Raw genomic sequence first — 21,472 nt, forward strand, 5'->3', positions numbered from 1 at the left:
CGGAGAGTATGTGTTGCAAGAACACCCATGCCTTTTCTCAAAAAGGAGGAGGAAAAACGGAATGTAGGAAATTGAGATCTTTTGTACCAACTTAAGGGAGTAAATAATAAACTTAAGGTCATGCACCCAGCCAAGGGATCAGGCAGTATTTCCTGAAGTGCGTTTGCCCGGGATTCAAGGGTGAAAGGCTCCACAGCGAGCAGGGCTTGGGAAAACATAATCAGGGCACACGGCAACGTACAGACCTGGAGAACTCTGTACACTCAGTGTTCCTCAGACTTGTTTGACCACAGAAACTGTTTTTAGAGTAACACTTACTTAGGTCACCAGGATCCCCTCAGATACCTTAGGAAACTCTCACGTTATCCTTCATTAGAATTAACAGTAGGATCTGCTAATATTCTGGAAATTAACTTCGAGCCACACGGATAAATGCAGAAGGTGCCTCATCCTTCCTCCATAATGTTTCATATCACCCAGTGTGAGAAGAAACCACCATCTTTCAGGCAGTAGGTTTGGTCCGTCTCAAATCTCCCTTTAGACAGGAGAAAATAGACAAAAGTTCCCACTCTAAGAACATCTTTGTACTAGTGGAAGTAATGTGTTCAAATCTGGGCCCAAACCAGCAAACTTTAAAGCCCGGTCACCATGGGTGACCAGGATCAGATAACCCACCCCTGAATAAGAAAGAAATTGCACTTTAAAGAGACAGGCCTCATATTTTATGTTCAGATCTGTTCCGGGACCCCTGTATAGTCTATCATGCCTCCACAGACAATCCTCTGAACTCGCAGAAGAGAGTAACAGAGGTCTGTTCTGGTTTCTAGACAGCCACCTTAACCCTCGTCCCCAAGGAAAAGCTAATAATACAGAACCGGATTCCTTTCTAGAAAAGGTGAAACGTTTCTGATTAATTCAGATGGCTTTTAGAGCATATTCCCAGGAGGGCATGTGATAGTTCAGTTATAACCAAAATATTAGTGCTTTAAGGTGGTTAGGAGGATAACGGGCATATTCCAAACCCTTTTGGGACGACAAGGCTGCTCGTGCCAATGTTGTGCCCAATGGTGGCCCACAACCTTTCCACCTCATACGCTCTTATTGTGTAGACCTGAGCCAGGGATGAGTGACCATGCTTCATTCTTTCCTTCATTCAAGAACCATTAACTGAAGAACCTACTTTGTGGCAGGCTCTGATCAAGGCGCTGGGACCACAGAGGTAGAAGACACAGTGTCCTTGCCTTCAAAGGACTCACGGTCTTAGAGCAGGAGAAAAGAAGAGGCATGAGACCCCAGTAAAAGTTCTCCCCAGCCCTGATGTCCAGCTGAAGACAACTGGCAGCAGGCGCCACTGTCAACTCAGATAGGACAGTTGCTAGGGGAATGGGAGAAAAAGTCACACTTAACAATGGCACTACCTTTCTAAGAAAACAGAGAGAGAGAGAACGGCAGAAAGATCAGCTGAGACTGCTTCTGGCCTAATGAGCACCACATTTCACCCGTTTTAGAATAAGCGCCCTTTGCTATGAGAGATCAGCATGTCATCACCACTGCATGAAAATGAGTACCAGCAGAGAGTACCGTTTTTCCTATACTACGAAAGATTTAAAATAAACAATCAGACAATTCCTTCACTAACAAATGTGCTTTACTTCTGTCAAACACTGAAGAAACATGACAGTAGCAACCCAGCCATAAAGCAGGAGCACTGGGGTTTCTCGAATCTGGTTTATGAGAATGACTTTTATCAATACCTAGTACCAATCAAAACAAAATAGTAAAAAAACAAAGAACCCACAAATCCAATTTGACAATAGAAACTCTTATAGTCAACTTATCTTCAGGCACCCATTCATTCACTCACCCAGCAGCCCTCGGTGAGCGGCTTCCCCAGACCAGGATGGGCAACATGCTGCGTGATGGGCTCAGGGGGTCCACCTGCAGCGCTCTAGGAGTATATGGGTTACACCGACCATGACAGTGTGCAGGGAACCCACACAGAAAGGAGTCACCAGCAAGGCCCACGGAAGCCAGGAAGTCTTTACAGAGCAAGCAACATCTTAACTGGGGCTGGAAGGATAAACAGGAGTTTGCTTGCCAGAGGAATGGGGAAAAGAAGGGCAGAAAGTACAGGGATACATGAAGGGCATTCTGGGCAGAGAAATCAGCAAGGATTAAGGCATGAGGGCTTCAAAGAACAAGGCCTCTTCAGAACACAAAGTTACGTACGGTCAGAGCAGAGACCCACAGGGGCCGAGTAACAAACAAAGGCTGCCGCCATCTGCTCGCTGCGGGCCTTGAATGCCATGCCATCAAGCTGAGCTTTTGTAAGACATGGGAAGCGAGGGAGTGGTGAAATTGTATGTATGTTTTAGGCAGTCGTCTTCTGGGACAAGGTGAGGAAAGAACTAGAAGGAGGCTGGACTACATTGTGTGGGTCACATAGTTACTTCCCTCAAGGTCTTTTGCTCAAAGTAATTGGCACAGGCCAGCTAGGTGGCAGGAGACGAGCCTGTACTCGACTGTCGAAATGAGAACAACTCCCATCTGACCGATCTTAATTTGTCGAAGCCTCTGCTGAGAACCAGGAAGTGAGGAGGCAGCAGCAAAAACCTCTTCCCACTTTTACCTGGGGTACCTGCTAAGTCTCAGGTGTCAGGGTCCGCTTGGGTGAGGGAGCAGAAATGGGCACCTCTCCCGCTGGTGGGTGGGGGGCCAAGTGACCACCACGCCGTGTGGATGGTAAGTCACCGGTGACCAGGCCTGCTCTTCTCCTCCAGGACGGCTCTGGGTGCCCCTCCACCCGCACTCCTCCCCAAGCCGGGACTGCTTTCTCCCTCTGTCATCGCTTTCCCAAACCCTCCTCTTCCCGCATCCAACACAAAGCCCATTGTTTGAGAAAGTCTGCCCCGTTACCCTGGCGTTCAAACCTTGGTTCAGCTGTGTGATGTCGGGCAAGTAGCCCACATTCTCTGGGCTTCGATGTCCTCAATAAAACCAGATACTAGTATTTATTATTAGCAGAGTTGTTGTGAGGATCAAACGAAATTAACACACTGGCAAACAGGGTGAATGCTCAATCGTAGAGAACAGTCCAAATTAACATACGTTAACACTTAGAGCAAGCGCTTTACCTATCCCAGTGCATTTTGTTCTCACGACCCAATAAGGTAGGTATTTGGAATTTTTCCATCTTACAAGGGAGGAAACTAAGGCGAGGAGAAGTCAAGCGATGCTCCCCGAGTCACACAGCTTGTAAGCGTCAGGGGCGGGCCGTCTGGCTGGAGAGTGTGAGCTCTGTGGCGTGATGCTATGCCGCCCCACAGCTCTACTTGACCCTCCTGAACTTGCTAATGGTTGTGACATATCCCGACTCAGTTGGCGAATTTCTCATGTTTCTATAGCAACCCAGCCTGACTCTAAGCTCCTTGAGGGCAGAGACTTTATCTCTTGCTCTCTCTGCCTATCCTCATCGCCTTGTTGTAATAAATAATTATTTGCTAACAGATGACATGACCCATCTACTTACCATCCCCCACAGACACTTCTATTTGTTGGCATGACGGTTTCAAATCTGTCTCACCAGTGCAACAGAGCAGTTAACACAGCAGGCCTCAGACCGCCCTCCTGGGCAAGGCCTATGTGCAGGCTCGGCCCTGGACAGGTGTCTGGGAACTGGGATTTCGGGAGAGTTCCCATAGCCCTAACTGCTGAGTGGTTCCCTAGGCCTGAACTGTCGTACGCACAGCGTGGTTTATGCAGAAACACCAGCCTTCCTGCCGGGAGTCTGGAATTTGGGCGTGTGCCAACGAGGAGGTGCCTCTGTGACCAGCCCCCCGTGAAATCCCTGGCCGGTGAGTTTCCAGTGAGCGTCCCCAGTGGGCATTTCACACAAGTTGTCACAAGTCAGATCCTGTGTGGCTCCACTGGAGGGGACTCTTGGAAGCCCGCTCACGATTTCCTCTGCACATCACCCGTTTCCCTCCGCCGTTTGTTCTGCACCTTTTTGCTGTAACAAATCCAAGCCTCAAGCTCCGCAAGTCCTCCTAGCGCACCACCTAACCCGGGGCTGGTGCTGGGGGTCTCGACACAATCAGAATTAAGAAAATTTGTCCCCAGGTAGTATGTACTGTTACCTTCTGAAAGAACACTCTAAAATCTTTCCAAGGCCAGTTTAGAAGTGGTCCAGAGGTGAAGCCTGGACCTAGCACTCCCTGCTCATTTTAAGAATCCTATCTCAGGCTGGCTGAGCAGCTGCAAGGGAAGCAGCTTTGAGTCCCTGTGCTCTAGAAGCTGGCGTGCACCCCGACGGGGAGGACAGGCTGGGGAGCAGACACGTGCCACGGGAGATAACCGAAGTCTGGCTCTGCTGCTTCCTAGCTGTGGGGTCTTGTGCAAGTCCTTTAACCTCCTGGGGCTTTAACGGCCTCACCCGCAAACCAGCACGTGGCATCGAGTGCTCTGTTAGAAGGGAGGCGCACGCTGCAGATGACCCGAGGGACGCCTCACAGGGGAGCACAGGTTGCTATGCTCCAGCTCCTGCCTCAGGAAAATCCTTTGGGAGACAGCAAGGAGAGGTGTGGGGGGCAAAGAGAAAGATGTAAGATGGCTAAAACTGCCAGCCACACAGGGTCGCTAACACAAGACAGGCCTGAGCATGGATTCTGAACCAACAAACAGCCTGGGCTCGAAGCACAGCTCTGCCACCTCCTGGCTGTGGGACCTTGGGGGCGTTACCCAGCTTTGCGAGCGGCAGCCTCCCCATCTGGAAAATGAGGATAAGAACGGTACCTGCCCCTCAGGGTAGGTGGTGGTGAGCTACCAACGAATCTAGCACAGTGCCTAGCACAACAGTCAGGGCTCTGTAAATACTAGCTATAGCATTTTGTGAAGAAATCCAAGCACTCTATGTTGCAAAGCGTAAGGACTCTACAAACGTTAGCTGCTATCATTGCTATTATTAATTAAGGAACCCCAGCAGAGACAATACTTACAGTCTTTTCTTATCCACCACTCGTTTAACGCGGATGGCTCTCTGTTCTGAGTAAAGTTTACATACTCCTGTTGTAGGGAAAACACCAGAACAGAGACCATTTAAAACCGCTTCGCAGGCAAAGGATGTCATTAAGTATAAGGAGACACTACAGTCTTCAGCTAGCAAAGCTAAATTTGGCATCATGTCTATGGTGAAATGCCACATTTGACCTTTAAGATAAAGTGAAATACTTTTTAAGTAATCTTCGATGAAATCCAGAACCACGCTCCTGTGCTCCTTCACTTGCTGGGAGGGCATCTCCTTGTGCGCTGGAACACAAACGGACAGCAGTCAGGTCTCTGTGCTCGGTTTCACAGGGCAACAACTCATCAGCTTCCTCAGAACAGTTTCTTTATGGAAAGTATTTGTAAAACTGCAGCGATAAAACAAGTCTGTGTCAAGTGACATTACATTTTTAAAAGAGGAAGATTTATTGGGCTTCGCAAGAGTAAAAGATTAAACCTGTAGAAAAACTACAGTCAAAGAATTTATGGTTTATTACAGCGTGCAGGGATCGTACTGGATGCGCCCCACTTCTTGAGAGCTGACCCCGTTTGTATTAACAGCATCCAATGCTCAAGCTGACCTTCAAGTAACATGTTTAAATCAAACTCAAGCCTCACACTACCCCCCACCGTCTGGGCTGTTTTTCAGCTTGGAATGCTCTGTCTTTGCCCCTCAGCTACCCCCATTCCAAGGGCCCCTTAGACACAGAGTCAAACCTTCCTTCTCAAGGAAACCTTCCCTGACTCTCCTAGCCCTAAGGATGCCTGGCTTCTGCAAGCTATCACATCTGCTTCAGGTCTGTGCCATTTATTTTGGTAGGACAGCTCCCATTTACAGAGACACTGAGTGCCTACCACCTGCAGGCACTCCGATGGTACTTTACATATATGACTGCTAATGCAAAAGGCAATCTGGAGGTCTAGTTTACACACACAGAAACTAATAAGGTTCAGAGTCAATAAGAAGCCCAAGGTCACATGGCTTGGTACTTAGTTGCTGGTTTTATTCATAATCATGTACTTCTAGGTTATTTCAATGAATGTTTAGGCCCTTAAGGGTAGGGGACATGAATCATGTTTTTCCTATTGGGCTGCTTAACCTGAGATTCACATGAGGGACTGTACACAAAATTCTGTGAGTATGTGTATTTCTCTGGCAAGAACATCTATAGCTTTCATCAGACTCCGAGTAGCCCATCAGGGCTGTGATGATGGAAGCTTCTTAAGACAAGTCGGTGTCAAGAACTTAGCAGCATCTGGCCACTTGGAGGTCTGTGCTATTTAATGGAACCTGGATCTGCCTAAGCACATTATGAAAGGGTCAAGGAAGATACAGGACTGGGGAAGCTGTCTCACTGCCCTGGTGAGAATGGGACATGAGTGAAGACGATGTGATGCGAACGACCCTCGTGCCACAGCCAGGGCGCTAATCACGTGCTGAACTCACCTGAATTCTCCTAACAGCCCTAAGAGATGCACCCTGTGACTGTCGCCACTTTATAGACAAACTGAGGCGCACGGCAACTGAGTGCCTTGCCCAAAGCCGTATGGGTAGAACGCGCTGGAGCTGGGGTGGACACCAAAGCACCCACGGCTCCCTCCTCTGCAGCGTGATGGTCTGCTCCCGAAGTTTCCTATCCAAGCAGACGGCTGAGAGCACCCTCTCCCATCCCTGTCCACACGCTGTTGACCACCGACCCTCTAAATGCCACACGGAGCATAGGGGCGCGCACAATCTGTCTGCTCTGGCCCTTAGGAAATGTCTGGTTGTGCGTGGAGGGGTCCTCCTCACCTCCCTCCTCCCACTGTTTAACTTGAATCACAGCCTTTTCATGACTTTTCACAGCTGATCAAGAAAAGAGGAATTTTAAAGTTTTGAAACCAAAATCTAAATAGCAACACAGGAGAGAACTTGAGCTGGGCGCGTGCTATGGATCCTGTCTGAGACTTCACAGTCACGGCGGGCTGGCCGCGCCTCTCAGAGCACCTCACCTTGAGTTCTCAGCTGCTGAATTGCTTCAGAGCAGGTCCTCATGAACGTCTGCGCATCCTGGTCAATCTGGTCTCGCTCTGTGTCTGTCATCCTTCCATATTCAGACATGACATGGCTAAAAAAAAAAAAGTGGGGCGTGGGACAAAATTTTACAGCAGCAGCAAATGACCACAAATGTCTGCATGGAGCGTGAAGGGAAGGGAAAGCTTTCCTACTGACATGACATTTAGAGGAGCTGGCCGGGCTAGGAGGTGGGAGAACTCTGCATAGCAGACCCCAGACCCAACAGATACGAAGGCCATGAGCAGGGAGTGGGGTCAGGCCTGAGCAGGGATGTGGGCTTCGACTGTGAGAACGACAGGGCAGCCCCTGAAGGTTCTCAGGGCACACGATGACAGAACTAGCAAAACATGAGGAGAACACCCTGGGTGCCGCACAGAGACCGTGGGGGGGCCTACTATCGGGAGGCGCTTGAGATGTATGTGGAAAGCTGTTTCAGGCTGCCGTTTTTTCCAATGTTGACAAGCAGTCTTCAAGACTCACAATAATAGAGCTCTTAGAAACATTTCCTTTTCCCTGATGTTAAGTTAGAAAACTCCAAAGTTACTGAGCTAGTGAGGGTGCTCACCTACGCTAACGCAGCACCCCGAAGCTCAAGCTATTCCGGTCAGAGTGCCCTGCTCATCTTCCTAAGAGCTGGGCAGGTGTGGCAGCACTATTATTAACAGTGATGCTAACGAGCCTAATTAAACACTCCGGACATTGTAACTGAAATTTAGAAACACAAAATACCAAGTTAAAAGGGACCTCAGATAATGTACAGACTCAACTCATTCCGCTCCCATCTACTAGCCCTGCCAGCCCCTCATCCTCACCGAGAATAAAATACAAGGTCCCGATCACCCCGACCCGACACGTGTGACCTACTTCCTGACACTCACCCTCCCACCCCGCACTCCCGACGACACTGGCTGCTTTGTCAGGGTCGGCCCCACGTGCTCCTGACCCTGCTGCAGCCTGGAAGGTCTTGCAGCAGGTGCTCTTCCAACAGATGTGCACATGCTTCCTCCCCATCCGGATCTCCTATCACAGCCAGCTTCCCTGACCAGCCCCTGCGCTCGCCCCCACACGGGCCACCATCGCTGATTCTTAAGTGCCTGTGCTGGATAGGACATAACGGTCTCTGAGACCCAAAGTCCCCTTCTACTCTGCCTTGTGACACGGGGGCTGGGGCTCTCCAGACCGCACTGCTACCCCACGGCCATCTCTTCTCACCCAGCCTCATTTTCCTTACAGGCCTCACCGCTCCCTGAAATACGGGTGTCCAGCTCCTCCCAGGAGCACGGAAGCTTCAGGAAAGCAGGGGTTCTGTCCTTTTTCCTTTGTTTCCCCCAAACCTAAACTGGTGCCCAGCACACAGCAGGGGAGCCGACAGTAGCTGAGCACTTAGCCTGCACCAGACACTTACTCTCAATGCCTTACATGTATTTCATTGACTTACTTAATCCTTGCGATTCATCCACTCATTCACTTCTATACTAAACCCCCATATGTCAGGCACTGTGGCGGGGTTGGGGGTCCGCAGTTGGAACAAGGCTTATTTCTGATCCCTGCAGAGGGCAAGCACCAAATCACGGGGGCACCGACACAGAAAAGGGGGCACAAGGAACTGTCTGGATGGTGTTGGTCTGCAAGTGGACAGGGGGACCCACGGGGAGAGAGGTCAGTGCGTGCAGGGGAGGTGCCAGGCAGGCAGAGAGGGAGATGCTCCCCACAGAGGACAGTGGGAAAAGACCTACTACAAATGCCCCCCTGCAGGTCACCGTTGGAATGACCGTTCGCTATATGGTCTGCACGAGGATCATCCTGAGTGTGAAAGGGCAAACAGGAGTGCACCAGGTGCTCCCTGCACACTGGGCGTCCGGGCCATGGAGTTCTCGGGGCTTCGCACCACTGCGAGGGGCAGCATGCCACCCACACATGGTCAGCGTCTCCACAGTGAACGTCTAGCATATGTTACTCTGGTTTTCAAAGGAATGTAGATGCTATTATGATAAGTAAACATTTATTTAAAATTGTACTGAATCTGCAACAGCTATTTCTCCAGTATCAATAGGCTTCCCCAAAACACAACGATCATACAAATACTGCACTATCAATTGGAGAGGAGCCCTCGAGGTACAGAAGTCGGGGACGGCTGACATAGCCACTGAGGACGTTAAACAGAGTCTGCATTTTGCATGGGGGCAGATGGGTGGAAGCAAAACCTGGGTGCTCTCAGTCACAGTTAAGGGAAGAGGCGAAGAGACTCTGGGCCAAGGCCAGGTCAGTGGGGAGGAGGCACAGCGGATCCAAGGAAGATTTACTAGGCGACGAGGACTGGCTGAGGAGGGAAAGAGGAGAGCCTAGGGTCCCGAACATGGCAGGCACAGGTGTGGAAGGACAGATGCTTGGGTGTCGGCCAAAGATGGCACATGAAGTTTAGGACACGACAGATGAGGAGATGGAGCAACCTGAAAGAGAGTTCAAGCTCTTATTTTTCTGTGAGAATTTAAAAACAGCAGCACCTATATAATGGGCATTTGAAACATACTCATCAAAAGTAATGAAGGCTTGCTGGTGACATAGCCCCAAATTAAGTATCACAATAACAAAATTATTACTGTTTTGAAAAGGTTAACTATCTGGCAAATAAATTCCAAAAAAATATATTCTCATAGGACATGCATATAGAAATTCATCAAACTTTAATTTTATTTCCTTTATGAGTTACAGAGGGATAATTTTATTACAGACCTCAATTTACCAAAATATTAGATTCAATTAAAGGAGACCAAGTTAGGTATAGGTCTGGATTAGTCAATTTACTTCAAGAAAAAAGGAGGAAAAAAATGGGTAGTAAGTTTATTTACTGGTTCAGAAATTCAAAGGAAGATTTTTTTTTTTTAATTATTTGGTTGATCAGCATAAAGGGGCAAGTTCAAAATTACAAAATACCATTGACACCGTGCCTATTACTTTAATATGCAGTTAGATGCTTCCTGAGGATAGAGAAGAGAGAAAACAGTGTAAATGACTTTTTTAAAAGATTTTTTTAGAGAGAGTGCACGCGCACGTGTGCAGGGGGAGGAGGGTGGGCAGAGGGAGAGAGAGAATCTCAAGCAGGCTCGTCACTGAGCTTGGAGCCTGACACAGGGCTCAATCTCATGACCCTGAGATCATGACCTGAGCAGAAATCAAGAGTCAGACACTTAACCGACTGAGCCACCCAGGCACCCACTGTAAATGATTTTGTATTCTGTTTCAAAGGTTACTGAAAAGGTATGGACAAAAGTTAAAGGCTAAAATCTTATTTTTGCTATAAATATTACATAGGGGCAAGTACAGGACCCTGTCCACAGTATATGCCCAACAGACAGCACAGATTACCCTGTAAATGTCTGGGCTACAGATATGAACAAATATAGACCCTGCTCTCAATAAACACATCACAACAGGTAACACCCACAGGCTTATGTACATGCTTTTACATCACAATGGCTAATGGTTACATAAAGCCTTCTGTGCATTAACACTACTCACTGTGCTAAGCGCTTCACATATATTTACCCATTTAATTCTCAAAACTCCATGAGGTGGGTACTATTACAAGTTTCATTTTATATAGGAAGCAACTGAGGCACAGAGAGGTTAAGTAACTTGCCAAGGTCACACAGCTAGTAATCAGCCGAGTTGTAATTCAAACTAAAACATCCTGGCTCTGGAGTCTATGCTCTTAACCACCACCCAGGGGACCTCTTATGTCACAAAAGGGAACAGAGTTCAGGAGAGAGGATGCTTTTTTCCCCACTAGTTGATGGAGAGGAAGGGGATCTATGAACCAAATCTTGAAAGGCAGGATGTGGCCCTGGGGAGACAAGAGTGGACACTCTCAGGAAGTAACAGAATGGAGTCAGGAGAGAGCGAGCTTATCGGGAGAACAGCCAGTGGTTCAATCTGGCCAGAGCACAGGACAGGTGGAGCAATGAGATCTCAGTGGGCCTCCGATGCTAGCAGAAGGAGTTTCATTCTGTAGCCAGTGGAAGGGCTGGGCCTGATGAAGATGAGTACGGCAGTATCTCGTTAGATGGAGGAGAGGGGGAAAGATCAGGTAATGGGGTTACCGAAACGAGGCAGAGAAGCCTGCCTTAGTCATCTCTGTCTCCCTAGCGCCGTATAAGACGGAGGTGCCAGTGCATTTCTGTTGGACTGAAATTTAAGAAAGAAGCAATGGCAGAGTGTGGGTGGTGGCAAGGATTGGAAAGAGGAGACGGATCTGAGAGGTAAAACTGTCAGGAACAGCACAGCATCATCAGATCCTGGGACCTGGGGCCTAGATGAGCAGCAGACATTAGTAGAAACAAGGAACACAGAAGGAAGAGAAAATGAACTGGAAATATGAAAGAGAGAAACCACGATTAATGCTTGTCCTTACAATGCAAGATAAAAGGACAGAAGTAATGCTCTGGAGACCAAATGTTCCATGACTGACACTTTGTTTTGAAAAAAGAAACCAGGGCAAATGGACTTTTAGAACCATTTGGTGATAAAATCTGGAGAAAGCAAAGGCGATTTTAAGTAACAAAGGATGGCTTTCTGAAGTTCTAGGATCTATGAAGGAGAAAGGGGAGTCACTGTGACATTCAGTGCCGCGGCCACAGACTGAGGCAGGCCGGAGACTACAAACCACGGCCTAACAAACTGAAAGAGAGGAAGACAGCGGTGCCATCTAAAACCCCAGGAATAGACTGCTTTCACGTGAAGGGCACTCAAAAAATGCTTGCTTGCGTGGATCTTGTTGAACTGATCTGACCATTTTAATCCTAATCTCCAGAGGGCCACTCGGCCAAGTCTGGCTCCGGGGAGGAGGGGAGGAGGGGAAGAGGGGAGGAGGGGAGGAGGCAGGGAGTGGGAAGCCACAGGAGCGGAACTGTTGAGGCAGAGCCAGAGACGAAGGGGAGCAGTGGCGGACGGAGGACCAACAGCTAACCATTCACTGTTTAGCTGAGTTTAGGAACAAGTGGGAATCGGAGAGACAGAGATCAAAATATTGGCTTTATCATGATGACTCGACTCAGGTGGTCCCCGAACGGTGCTCGGCAAGTGTGCTGCATGTCCCCGCTGCACGTGCCTTCCCACGCTCCTGGCTGGCTGTTCCTTCTCTTCTCCGTGCTCCTCCAACTGCCCACTCCTTGTGCCCGTCCTCAGGGTGAGGAGTAACCGCTTCCTGCCTTCTGCGCATGCCCCCCGGCTCTCTCCCATCTTCCTCTGGGCCCGAAAGACCTGCCTTCTCTCTGCCTCCCATGGGTGAAGGCCCACCTCCCAGCTCTGCCCCTCCACCTGGCACCAGGTCGGCCCCCACATGCTCCTTCTCTCCCCTGCACCATCGACCCTTAAAGAAGCACGGTGTGTACGAGGTGCCCAGAGAGGCTGGTGCACAGTGAACAAACAGTACATGTATTAGTCACTCATAGCATTTTTTCCCTGTCTACTGGACCTTTCCCAGCAAACACTGGGTTATTTCTCCTAACTCGAACAAAACAAAACGAAACAAAACCTCTCAACTCCATGTCTCCTACCAGCTACTGCTAACCTCTCCCTTTATTTGGGTAAAACTTCTCTAATAAGTTTGCACCCCGGTCTCCATTTTCCTGACCACTGTTTCCTGACCCCAATCCAAACAAGCTTTACTCTCCTCACTCCACCGCTGTCCTCGCTCCCAGGGGCACCAGTGGCCCCCATGCTGGCTCAGCCCTTACCCAGTCACCTGGCACACAGTGGATGGAGCCGATGGTGTCCCCTCCCTGACCTGTGCCCTTCCTCAGCCCTCCACGACTCCGCTCTCCTGATTTCCTCCTACCGCACCCGATGCTCATTTTCAGGCTTTTTGTGGACACCTCCTAGCTCCCCCGAAAACTTAAATGGCTCGGTCCCTGAATCTCTTCGCTGTCAACACTGCTCGCTGGGTGAGTCAGTCTGGTCTTGTGGCTTTAGCAGCACAAATACCAGTTTTATGCTTACAAGTCTCAAACTTCTATCTCAGCCTGAACCTCTCCTGGGACTTGAGACCCAAATATCTAACTGCCTGCTCAACACCTCCATCCGGATGTCGAATTCGCCTTGTGAATACACCCCACGCTGAGCGCCGGCCTGCTCTCCTCAAACTTCCGTTCTTTCCAGCCACTCAGGTCCCACACCTCAAGTCCTCCCAACCCTTTTTTCTCTCCCAGCTCCCGTCTAATCCATCAACAAATCTCTTTGGCCCTACCTTCAGAATATTTCCAGAATCTGACCTCTTGTTATCACACTCGCGGCTACGTCTCTGGTCCACGGCACTGACATCCCTCACCTGGACTTAACTGTAGTCTCCTAGCATGTCTGCTGCCCAGCCTATCCTAACATACCAGCCATACTGATCAGACATACAAAGTAAGTCATGTCTTATCGCTCCTCCATACAAGACCTTCCAGTGGCTTCCTACTGAGCAATAAAAACCATGGTTCTTGCAAAACCTACAAGATCTGGCTCCTGCTGTCTTTCTGAGCTCATCTTCACCTATCCCCCATCCATCCCGCCCCAGTACACCAGCCCCCTTGTTGCTCCTGCGATGTTCCAAACACGCTCCTACATCAGGATCTTTATGCTTGCCGGCTGCCTTCTTCTAGAACGTTCTTTCCCCAGATATCTATATAAACTGATCCTTTACTTCTTTTAGGTGTTTACTGAATATCCCCCTCTTAATGAGCCCTTCCCTAACCTACCTTTGTAAGACTGTTTCCTGACATGTGGTAGCCACTTTTCCCTCCCCCTCCTCCTAACATTCTACAGTTTTACTTTTTTTTTTTTTTTAAGATTTTATTTATTTTTTTTGACAGAGGGAGAGAGACAGCGAGAGAGAGAACACAAGCAGGGGGAGAGGGAGAGGGAGAAGCAGGCTTCCCGCCGAGCAGGGAGCCCGATGCGGGGCTCGATCCCAGGACCCTGAGATCATGACCTGAGCTGAAGGCAGATGCTTAACGATTGAGTCACCCAGGCGCCCCACATAGTTTCACTTTTTAATTTTGTTTCTTGTCTGTCTTCCCCCACAAAAATGTAAGTTCCACAAAGGCAAGGATTTTTGTCTGTTCACTGCCATATCCCCATCATCAAGAGCAATGCTTAGGATTTGGCAGGCTGATAAATCAGTACATTGTAATCAAACACTTTTTGAACGGCCTGACTCCGTGCATGCAGAACAGGCCTGATATACAGCTGCAACTGTGCTCCTTAGGAGGCCTCTCCCCAGTTGACTTTATCCCACCCCCAAGACCTACAGGCACCTCGGCAGAGCTCTTCCAGAGCCTTCCCTGGAAAAGCCACTGCCTCCATCCTGATGACAGGCCCCACCCAAGAGAAAAGGGAGGAGTGAGCTCAGGGTTCTCAGTCTCAGCCACTGGGTAAGTCTCCCCTCCTCTCTGGGTATGGTACCTTCCTATTCCCCAACTCCAGCTCCTCATTTTCTGGGGGAGAGTTAGAAGGACAGAAGGAAGCTCCTGGGTCCTTGGAAAATAGATGGCCCTACCCTCAGTGGAACTTGGAAGAATGACAGATGACTGTTTCCCTATCCCAATACTCCCTAGCATCTTGTTTGCTTACCTAGTTTGGCTTCACATGGCAGTGCTAGGTAATGCTAACAGAATGTGCCCTACATAAGGTGCCTGCTCCGTCTCTCCTCCCCACCCCCCCACCCCCAGTCAGAGCAGGGGAGAGAGAGCAGGGAGAAGGGGGGGCCTCCAGCCTTGTGCTCTTCCCTAATAGAAACGGTCTCATCAGAAATGGAGGCAAGAAGCGTTAGGGAAAAGTAAACAAGAAAGGTACTCACTTCCAAGTGAACATGCACCCCGTGGGCGGAACGGACCTATAAATGACTAATTCCAAGAACATTAGATTAACATCCTCCTACTCTATATTTTGATTTAATGGAAACTCAGCTCAGTGAAACTGAAAAGGTCTAAAGGTTAATTTGATAAAACTGATCACTCAATTAAAAGGTGATGTTCCTTTAGGAACATTATACATTAACCTTTTAAGCTAGAAATTGACAGTATGGTTATTCTATTAGTAAAAACAGAAACCAAAGAAGTTTTCCCCCAACTGGTACTGTTTTGTTGCCAAGACATTGCAGAAAAGGTACATCCACCAGAAGGGGAGACATTATTTTTAATTAAAATCATTCAAGAGATCCAGCCAGAGGCTACCTCCGTTGCATGCTGTTCTGCTCTAGTAAAATGTCATTACTAAAAAAAATTAAATGGGTCAATAAAGTCTGAGCTCTACATTATGGAAAAAATTACAGCTTCCTAATTATGTCAAACTAACATAGCTTTATGGGTCTGAAGGCAATTTTTCTTTCAATTCCATGCTCATACTCCATCCAGAATGTTCCCGGCCAAGGCCAGCACACTGCACTGGGAAGCAGGAGCAGTAAACAGGCAGGCTGCAGACCATCCACCACCGGCTGGAGGGGAACTTGATGGGAACCAAGAAGGGCAGCCCTTCTCTATCCGGAGAGAACGCAGGTCACTGAGGAGATGCCTGCTCCCTAGTCCTCATGTTTCTGCATGAATCAGCTACCCTGGTGTGACCCCAAGTGCCTTCCTCAGCCTCCTGGCAGGGGAGAAGGGGGACTTCTCTGATCGGTAAGCTGGCCGAAGGAACCAGGCACAGACAGGGACATGCACACGCACCTAGCCATGGCTCCTTGCTCTCTCCTCTTTGGGATCTGCTTGCTTATAGACAGCAGAAGCCCTGCTGTCCTCTCTCTCATATGCCAGAAAGGGGGCTGCTCCCGATCTCTGTGCTCCAGGGACTGTGACTGTTCAGTGGCAGGAACGGCTGAGTGAGTCTGTCTAATTCCAGAGCCTTCAATAAGGCCACCCACTCTCAGACCTAAGCTCTGCCTGCCACCCTAGATTTCACCAATGATCAAGCTGATCACTCGTCCATCTCCATCATGTTGACCTGACCCCCTGCATCCCAACTCTCTCCCTTCTTCCCTCCCTCCCTCCCACCTCTCTCTGGCAGGAAGAAGAGGTGTGTTCTTTTCTAACTGCCCACCCCTATAACTTCAACATAGGTCACATGGGGTTCCAGTCCAGTTACCCTTCACCAAGGAACTTCTCTATGTCAGGAACTTGCACACATCTCTTCTAATCCTCAGAAGAGCATCATCCACATTGAAAAAAGAAAACAAGGACGAGATGGGAAGTGAGCTCTAGACACTCACATGACTAATACCTGGCAGAAGTGGGGCTGAACTTAAGTGTCACTGACCACCCCCACCCAAGCCCCTGCTCTGTCAAAAGGACCATAACAGGGGCAGGAGTGGAACACAGAATGCATGAGTTAGCAATGAACAGCTGCCACTGGGAAAAGGAGTAAAAGACTGAGCTTCCATAATAAGGTGATGGATTCGTCAAGACTAAGAAAGCCTCAGGAACTAGAGTTCTATCTGATGCTCAAGCCACAAGACCAGTAAGAGGCAGAGCAGGACCGGCCCCCAGAGATCCCAGACATCAGTCTGAGCATCCGCTGCCGGTAGCTGGAAAAGAGGAAGCCCTGGCCAGCGGCCAGCTATCCCAGGTGACATCAGGGAGTGGATTCGGAGTGGTCTGCAAACATGGACACATAGTGTGTGGGAGCTGAGGAGAAATAAATGCCTTAATATCACTATTCTAATCATAAGTTTAAAACTACTGCAGAGTTCCAGAACAGCACCCTTATACAATAATCTTATAAATGCAAGGAAATGCGTTGCATTTCAATGATACCGTCTTATGTGAATCTCTCAACTAGCCGGGGAGGGATTATCAGCCCCTCTGTTTAGAGCAGGACTCCACAAGCTTTTTTTGAAAAGGGCCAGATAGTAAATACATCCGACTTTGCAGGCGATGTCGTCTGTCACAGTCATTTAATTCTGCTGCCGTAGTGCAAAAGCAGCCAAAGATAACACGTAAATAAACGGGCTTGGTGGTGTTCCCATAAACTTTATTCAGGGACACTCAAATGTGAATTTCATTTAATTTTCATATGTAGTGAAATCTTGTTCTTTTCCCCCAGCTGTTTAAAAACTATTCTTAGTTCACAGGCTGTACAAAAACAGGCAGCAGGGTGGACTTGGCCTCCAGGTGGTCATTTGTTGACCCCTGGTTCAGAGACGACATTGGGTTTTACAGCTTTACTTTCTCAGGTTCACAAGGCCAATAAGGGAGTGGGGTGGCCTGTACTAAACCAACATTTAAAACATTCGCCTTGTTAGATGCCTTTTCAAGGCAAAGGGAAGTGAATAATGGATTTCCATGAAAGGCCTCTATAAAAACTTATGTAACCTAAGTTGTAAGGTACTCCAGAAAAAGGAGCTGGACAGCGAGGTTTATGCAAGTTTTGTTAAGCTTCCCAAAATGACTACAGCTTCCATTTTTATGGACTATGAAATTAGTACTTGATATCCATGTACAACTCTGGAAATGAAATTCACACTGCCATCTAGTGTTGAGCTATCACTTTAACTGAGAACTTAAAAATAAGGTCTTCTTTACTATGCACTAAGAGTAATTCACTACATTCCAAAATTATACAATGAAATACACTTAGAAGTATAAAGTTGCCGATGATGACATTTCATATGTCCCACCCAACCTTCTTGTTAATTCACACAGGACACTGGAAGTGCAGTCCTATGGTAGACGGGCCACACCATTACCAGGTGCAAAAGCGCAGGGAAGCACAGGGGACAAGTATCTGCTCTGTAATGCTCCTGCATCTGCTGAGAGCTGGAGTCTATTCCAGAACCCATTTTGGAAGTCTCAATCAAAATGCTTTTCTCTTTTGAAAAAGCAACCTAACCAAACCCTCTCTAGATGCAAGAGTTCTTGTCATGCGTGTTTACATGACTTGCACCGTTCCAACCTTTGTTCAATAAGCACGTACTGAGACACCGGTGTCTCATTCGTGTCTACGTGTTTCATAACGTCTATGGTACATACAGAGATACAAACACGTGGGAGCATCAGCAGAGAAGATCACACTGTGGGGATATCGTGACCCCAAGGGCATGCGGGCTAGCAGAGCCTACCGTGGATACAGGAGCTCCTCCTGCCTGCTCTGCATATACCACCACCAAACTGATCCTCCCCAAGACAACTCTGAGTTAGTAAGTAAAAAGTAAGGATAAGAGGCTCAATAGAAATACAGATGTGGGGAAGAATTCAGTCACCAAAGCCACGGTAAAAAATATGCACTTACCTATAAGCATTAATATAATCTTTCCTGTGTTCCAGAAGAAAATCTCTCAGTTTGCCAATGTGTGAAATCTAGAATCAAAAGAAAGCAAAGAGTTATATGGATAGATACATTACACTCACCTGCAATAAATTTTAAATTAATAGAGGACAGAATGCAGGTTCTAGACAAATTTTGAAGCTACAAACTGGACAACTTTGGTTTTGGATTCTCATATATAGTTGAGCCTTGAACAATGAGGGGTTGAGGGGCGCCAACACCCCCGTAGTTGAAAATCCTTATATAACTTTTGACTCCCCCAAAATTTAACTATTAATAGCCTGTTGACCAGAAGTCGGTTAGCACGTATTTTGTATATATATCATATACTGTATTCTCATAATAAAGCAAGCTAGAGAAAAAAAAATGTTACTAAGAAAATCATAAGGAAGAGAAAATCCATTTATAGGACTGTACTGCATTTATCAAAATAAAATCCACATATAAGTGGGCCCACACAATCCAAACCCATGTTGTTCAGGGATCATCTGTCATCACTAACTCGTTGGTTAACTTCCCCAAAGTCACCCACATTCCTGGGCCTTGGTCTCTCATTGACAGTTCCCTCTTCCTATAAGAGTTGTGATATGATCCAAGATGTTAGGAAGGGATGATCTCTAAGGAACTTCAAGATTAAATGAGATAATGCATGTCTAGTAACTATCCGCATGTGCTCAATAAAGGCCAATTCCTTTCCTTACGTGTCTTATATCTAAAATTTTATAGACAAATACTCCTTTTTCCGAGTGTCCTGGGGATGGATGCTAAGGCTGGAGAAATCAAGTTTATAGAAAGGGCTCCACAGAGCAGCAGAGTTAAAAGCTTCAGGGGCAACGTTGGATCCCACCCAACACAGCAAACCTCCATCTTCCCGATGGCCTACTTCCCCAGATGAACAAAAATGACACAAAGGTATAAAGGACTCTATTTGTGATGGCTGGTATCTAGTATAATAAAATCCTACCCTAAAGCACCTGCCACGTGTCAGCATGTGGAGCTAGGGATTAAAAAATAAGTAAAATAAAATAAAAAGAGGTAGGAAGAAACCTACAACCATGGTTGACAAAGACAAAAGTGTTTCCAGAAGGAAAGAATGATTAACTAAGCTGGTGGCCTGCTCTGTCCTTTGACCACTGCTCACACTAGCTTCCTCCTAATGCCCTTTGTACTTATTCCAAACATACATAACACCAGCCTTGAAGGGTCTGCTGAACTTTCATCTTTTCCATGAAAGTTTTTCTGTCAAGGCCAACTCAGGCTAATTTTCGCTTTGCTCTCAACTTAAAAGCACTTCTGCATACCACCCACGTGGCACGAAGTTACACATGGCCCCGTCCTCTGGCTTCTCCATCAGTGGGATTATGAACCATGTAAGCAGGGGCTGGGCTGCTTCCCCGCAGTTCTAAGCACAACACGGAGCACAGAGGGTAGTCACTGAGTATCTGTGGAACGAGTATATGCCTAAATACAAAGATAGTATTTATCACAAAGGAAACATTCAGCGTTTGGCTGCAGATAGGTCAATAGGGGTTCAGTTAAATTTCCCACAAAGTCTAGATAAATAATAAATATGGTTCAGAAAAGTACCTTCAGGCATTTGAAGAGCAGAACTCAAACTAAAAATGAAGAACGGCCATAACGTTCACTAATTTACCAGGTAACAAACAAGGGTTGAGAGTCTGCCTGACACCCCTGGCCCTGTGAGGTACGTTCACTAGCACGACCTCGTTCTCTCCCCCACAGCCCTGTTGTGGGCACAGACAAAAGTGCTCTCTAATATTAACCAGTCTGGGAAAGTGAGCCTCACAGAAGCTAAGTGATTCATCCAAGGTGACACATGTACCGCGTGGCAGAGCTTAAAGGTAATCTCAGGACGGTCTGAGTTCAAGTTCAGCATGTTTTCCTGTACAACATAGCTGCCTTCCTTATACCCTTATTCCTAGTTTCTACTTAAATGCATTATAAAATCTGACTTTTAAGACTGTGGGGAGAACATTTAAGAGAAGTACAAACAAGGTGTTTACCGCACCACATATACGATTTGATCGTGACTCTCCTGTTTTAAACTTTCAATGGTTTCTATCCCCTTCCCCAACCCCTACCTACAAGGGGCCAGGTGAACAGCACACACGAGTAAAGCAAGGGAAGTGGATGGCTGTAGTACATTTGGCAGTGGTGAACTCTGGATTTAAAATATGCTGCAGCCAAAGGAAGCAGCTGTGCGGCTGATTTGCCAAAGGGCAGCCAACCATAACCTCTGGGCCTAAACAATGGGGTCAAGTCCAAACCCCCATAAAGCACTCAGGGCCCTTCACAGTCCAGCTCCAAGAGTCCCGTGTGGCCTCAGTCCCTTCCACACTCCCCACCAGGTTCCAGGCTCCAAGTCCCAGGACTTCCCAACACGCACATCCAGATGGTTCTCCCTTTTCCTGGAATACCCTACCAACCTCCCTCCTTCGCAAACTTCTCCTCCTCTCGTTTCTTCCCTACTCTGTGTTCCCAGGCACAGCCAGACCCCACTCGCCCACAGAATGTGGCATATATACGCATTTCAGCACCCTTCCCTCAAGAAGGCCACAATGACTCGTTTTAGACTGACTTCCCTTCACCAGATGGCCAGCTCCTAGAAGGCGAAGGGTCGTTTCTCTTTCCTGTTCTTGGAGAAAAGCAGAGCCTCACAAACTTTCACTACATGTTGAATAAACAGTGGGTATTGAATAATCCCCAAAGGATTATATTGACTGTTGTAGGCAGAGTAATGCCACCCTCGCAACGCATAATCCCTGGGACCTGTGACTATATTACGTGACAGGGCAAAGGAGAATTAACGTAGCAGATGGAATTAAGGTTGCTCATCAGTCCACCTTAAAATAGGGAGATTATCTAGGTAGGTAGGCCCTGCATAATCATAAGGGCCCTTAAATGTGGAAGAGGGAGGCAGAAGACAGAGGCAGCGTGATGCCATGGGAGAAGGACTCAATCCAACACTGCCTGCTTTGAAGATGGAGGGGAGGAGCCAAGGAACGGAGTCCGCCTCTACAAGTTGGGAAAGGCAGGGAAATGGATTCTCCCCTACAGTCT

The 21,472-nt window shown here is 47.8% G+C and overlaps 1 protein-coding gene across 2 annotated transcripts in view; it reads right to left on the reverse strand.

The window, feature by feature from the left end:
* Positions 1–21,472, reverse strand: part of STX18 (syntaxin 18) — a 117,831-nt gene that overhangs the window by 27,983 nt on the left and 68,376 nt on the right. Inside the window, exons 2-6 of one of the 2 annotated variants that reach the window (XM_081812636.1) lie at positions 18,356–18,423; positions 7,033–7,148; positions 5,227–5,304; positions 4,995–5,061; positions 1,865–1,948 (exon numbers count right to left, since the gene is read on the reverse strand). In XM_081812636.1, the coding sequence (XP_081668762.1) occupies positions 1,865–1,948; positions 4,995–5,061; positions 5,227–5,304; positions 7,033–7,148; positions 18,356–18,423 (413 nt within the window). The remainder of the gene's footprint in view (positions 1–1,864; positions 1,949–4,994; positions 5,062–5,226; positions 5,305–7,032; positions 7,149–18,355; positions 18,424–21,472) is intronic. The other variant, XM_081812637.1, reaches the window with a different exon arrangement.

This window comes from Leptonychotes weddellii, chromosome 2, assembly GCF_054177405.1.
Source record: "Leptonychotes weddellii isolate Sample4059 chromosome 2, ASM5417740v2, whole genome shotgun sequence".
Lineage (NCBI taxonomy): Eukaryota > Metazoa > Chordata > Mammalia > Carnivora > Phocidae > Leptonychotes > Leptonychotes weddellii.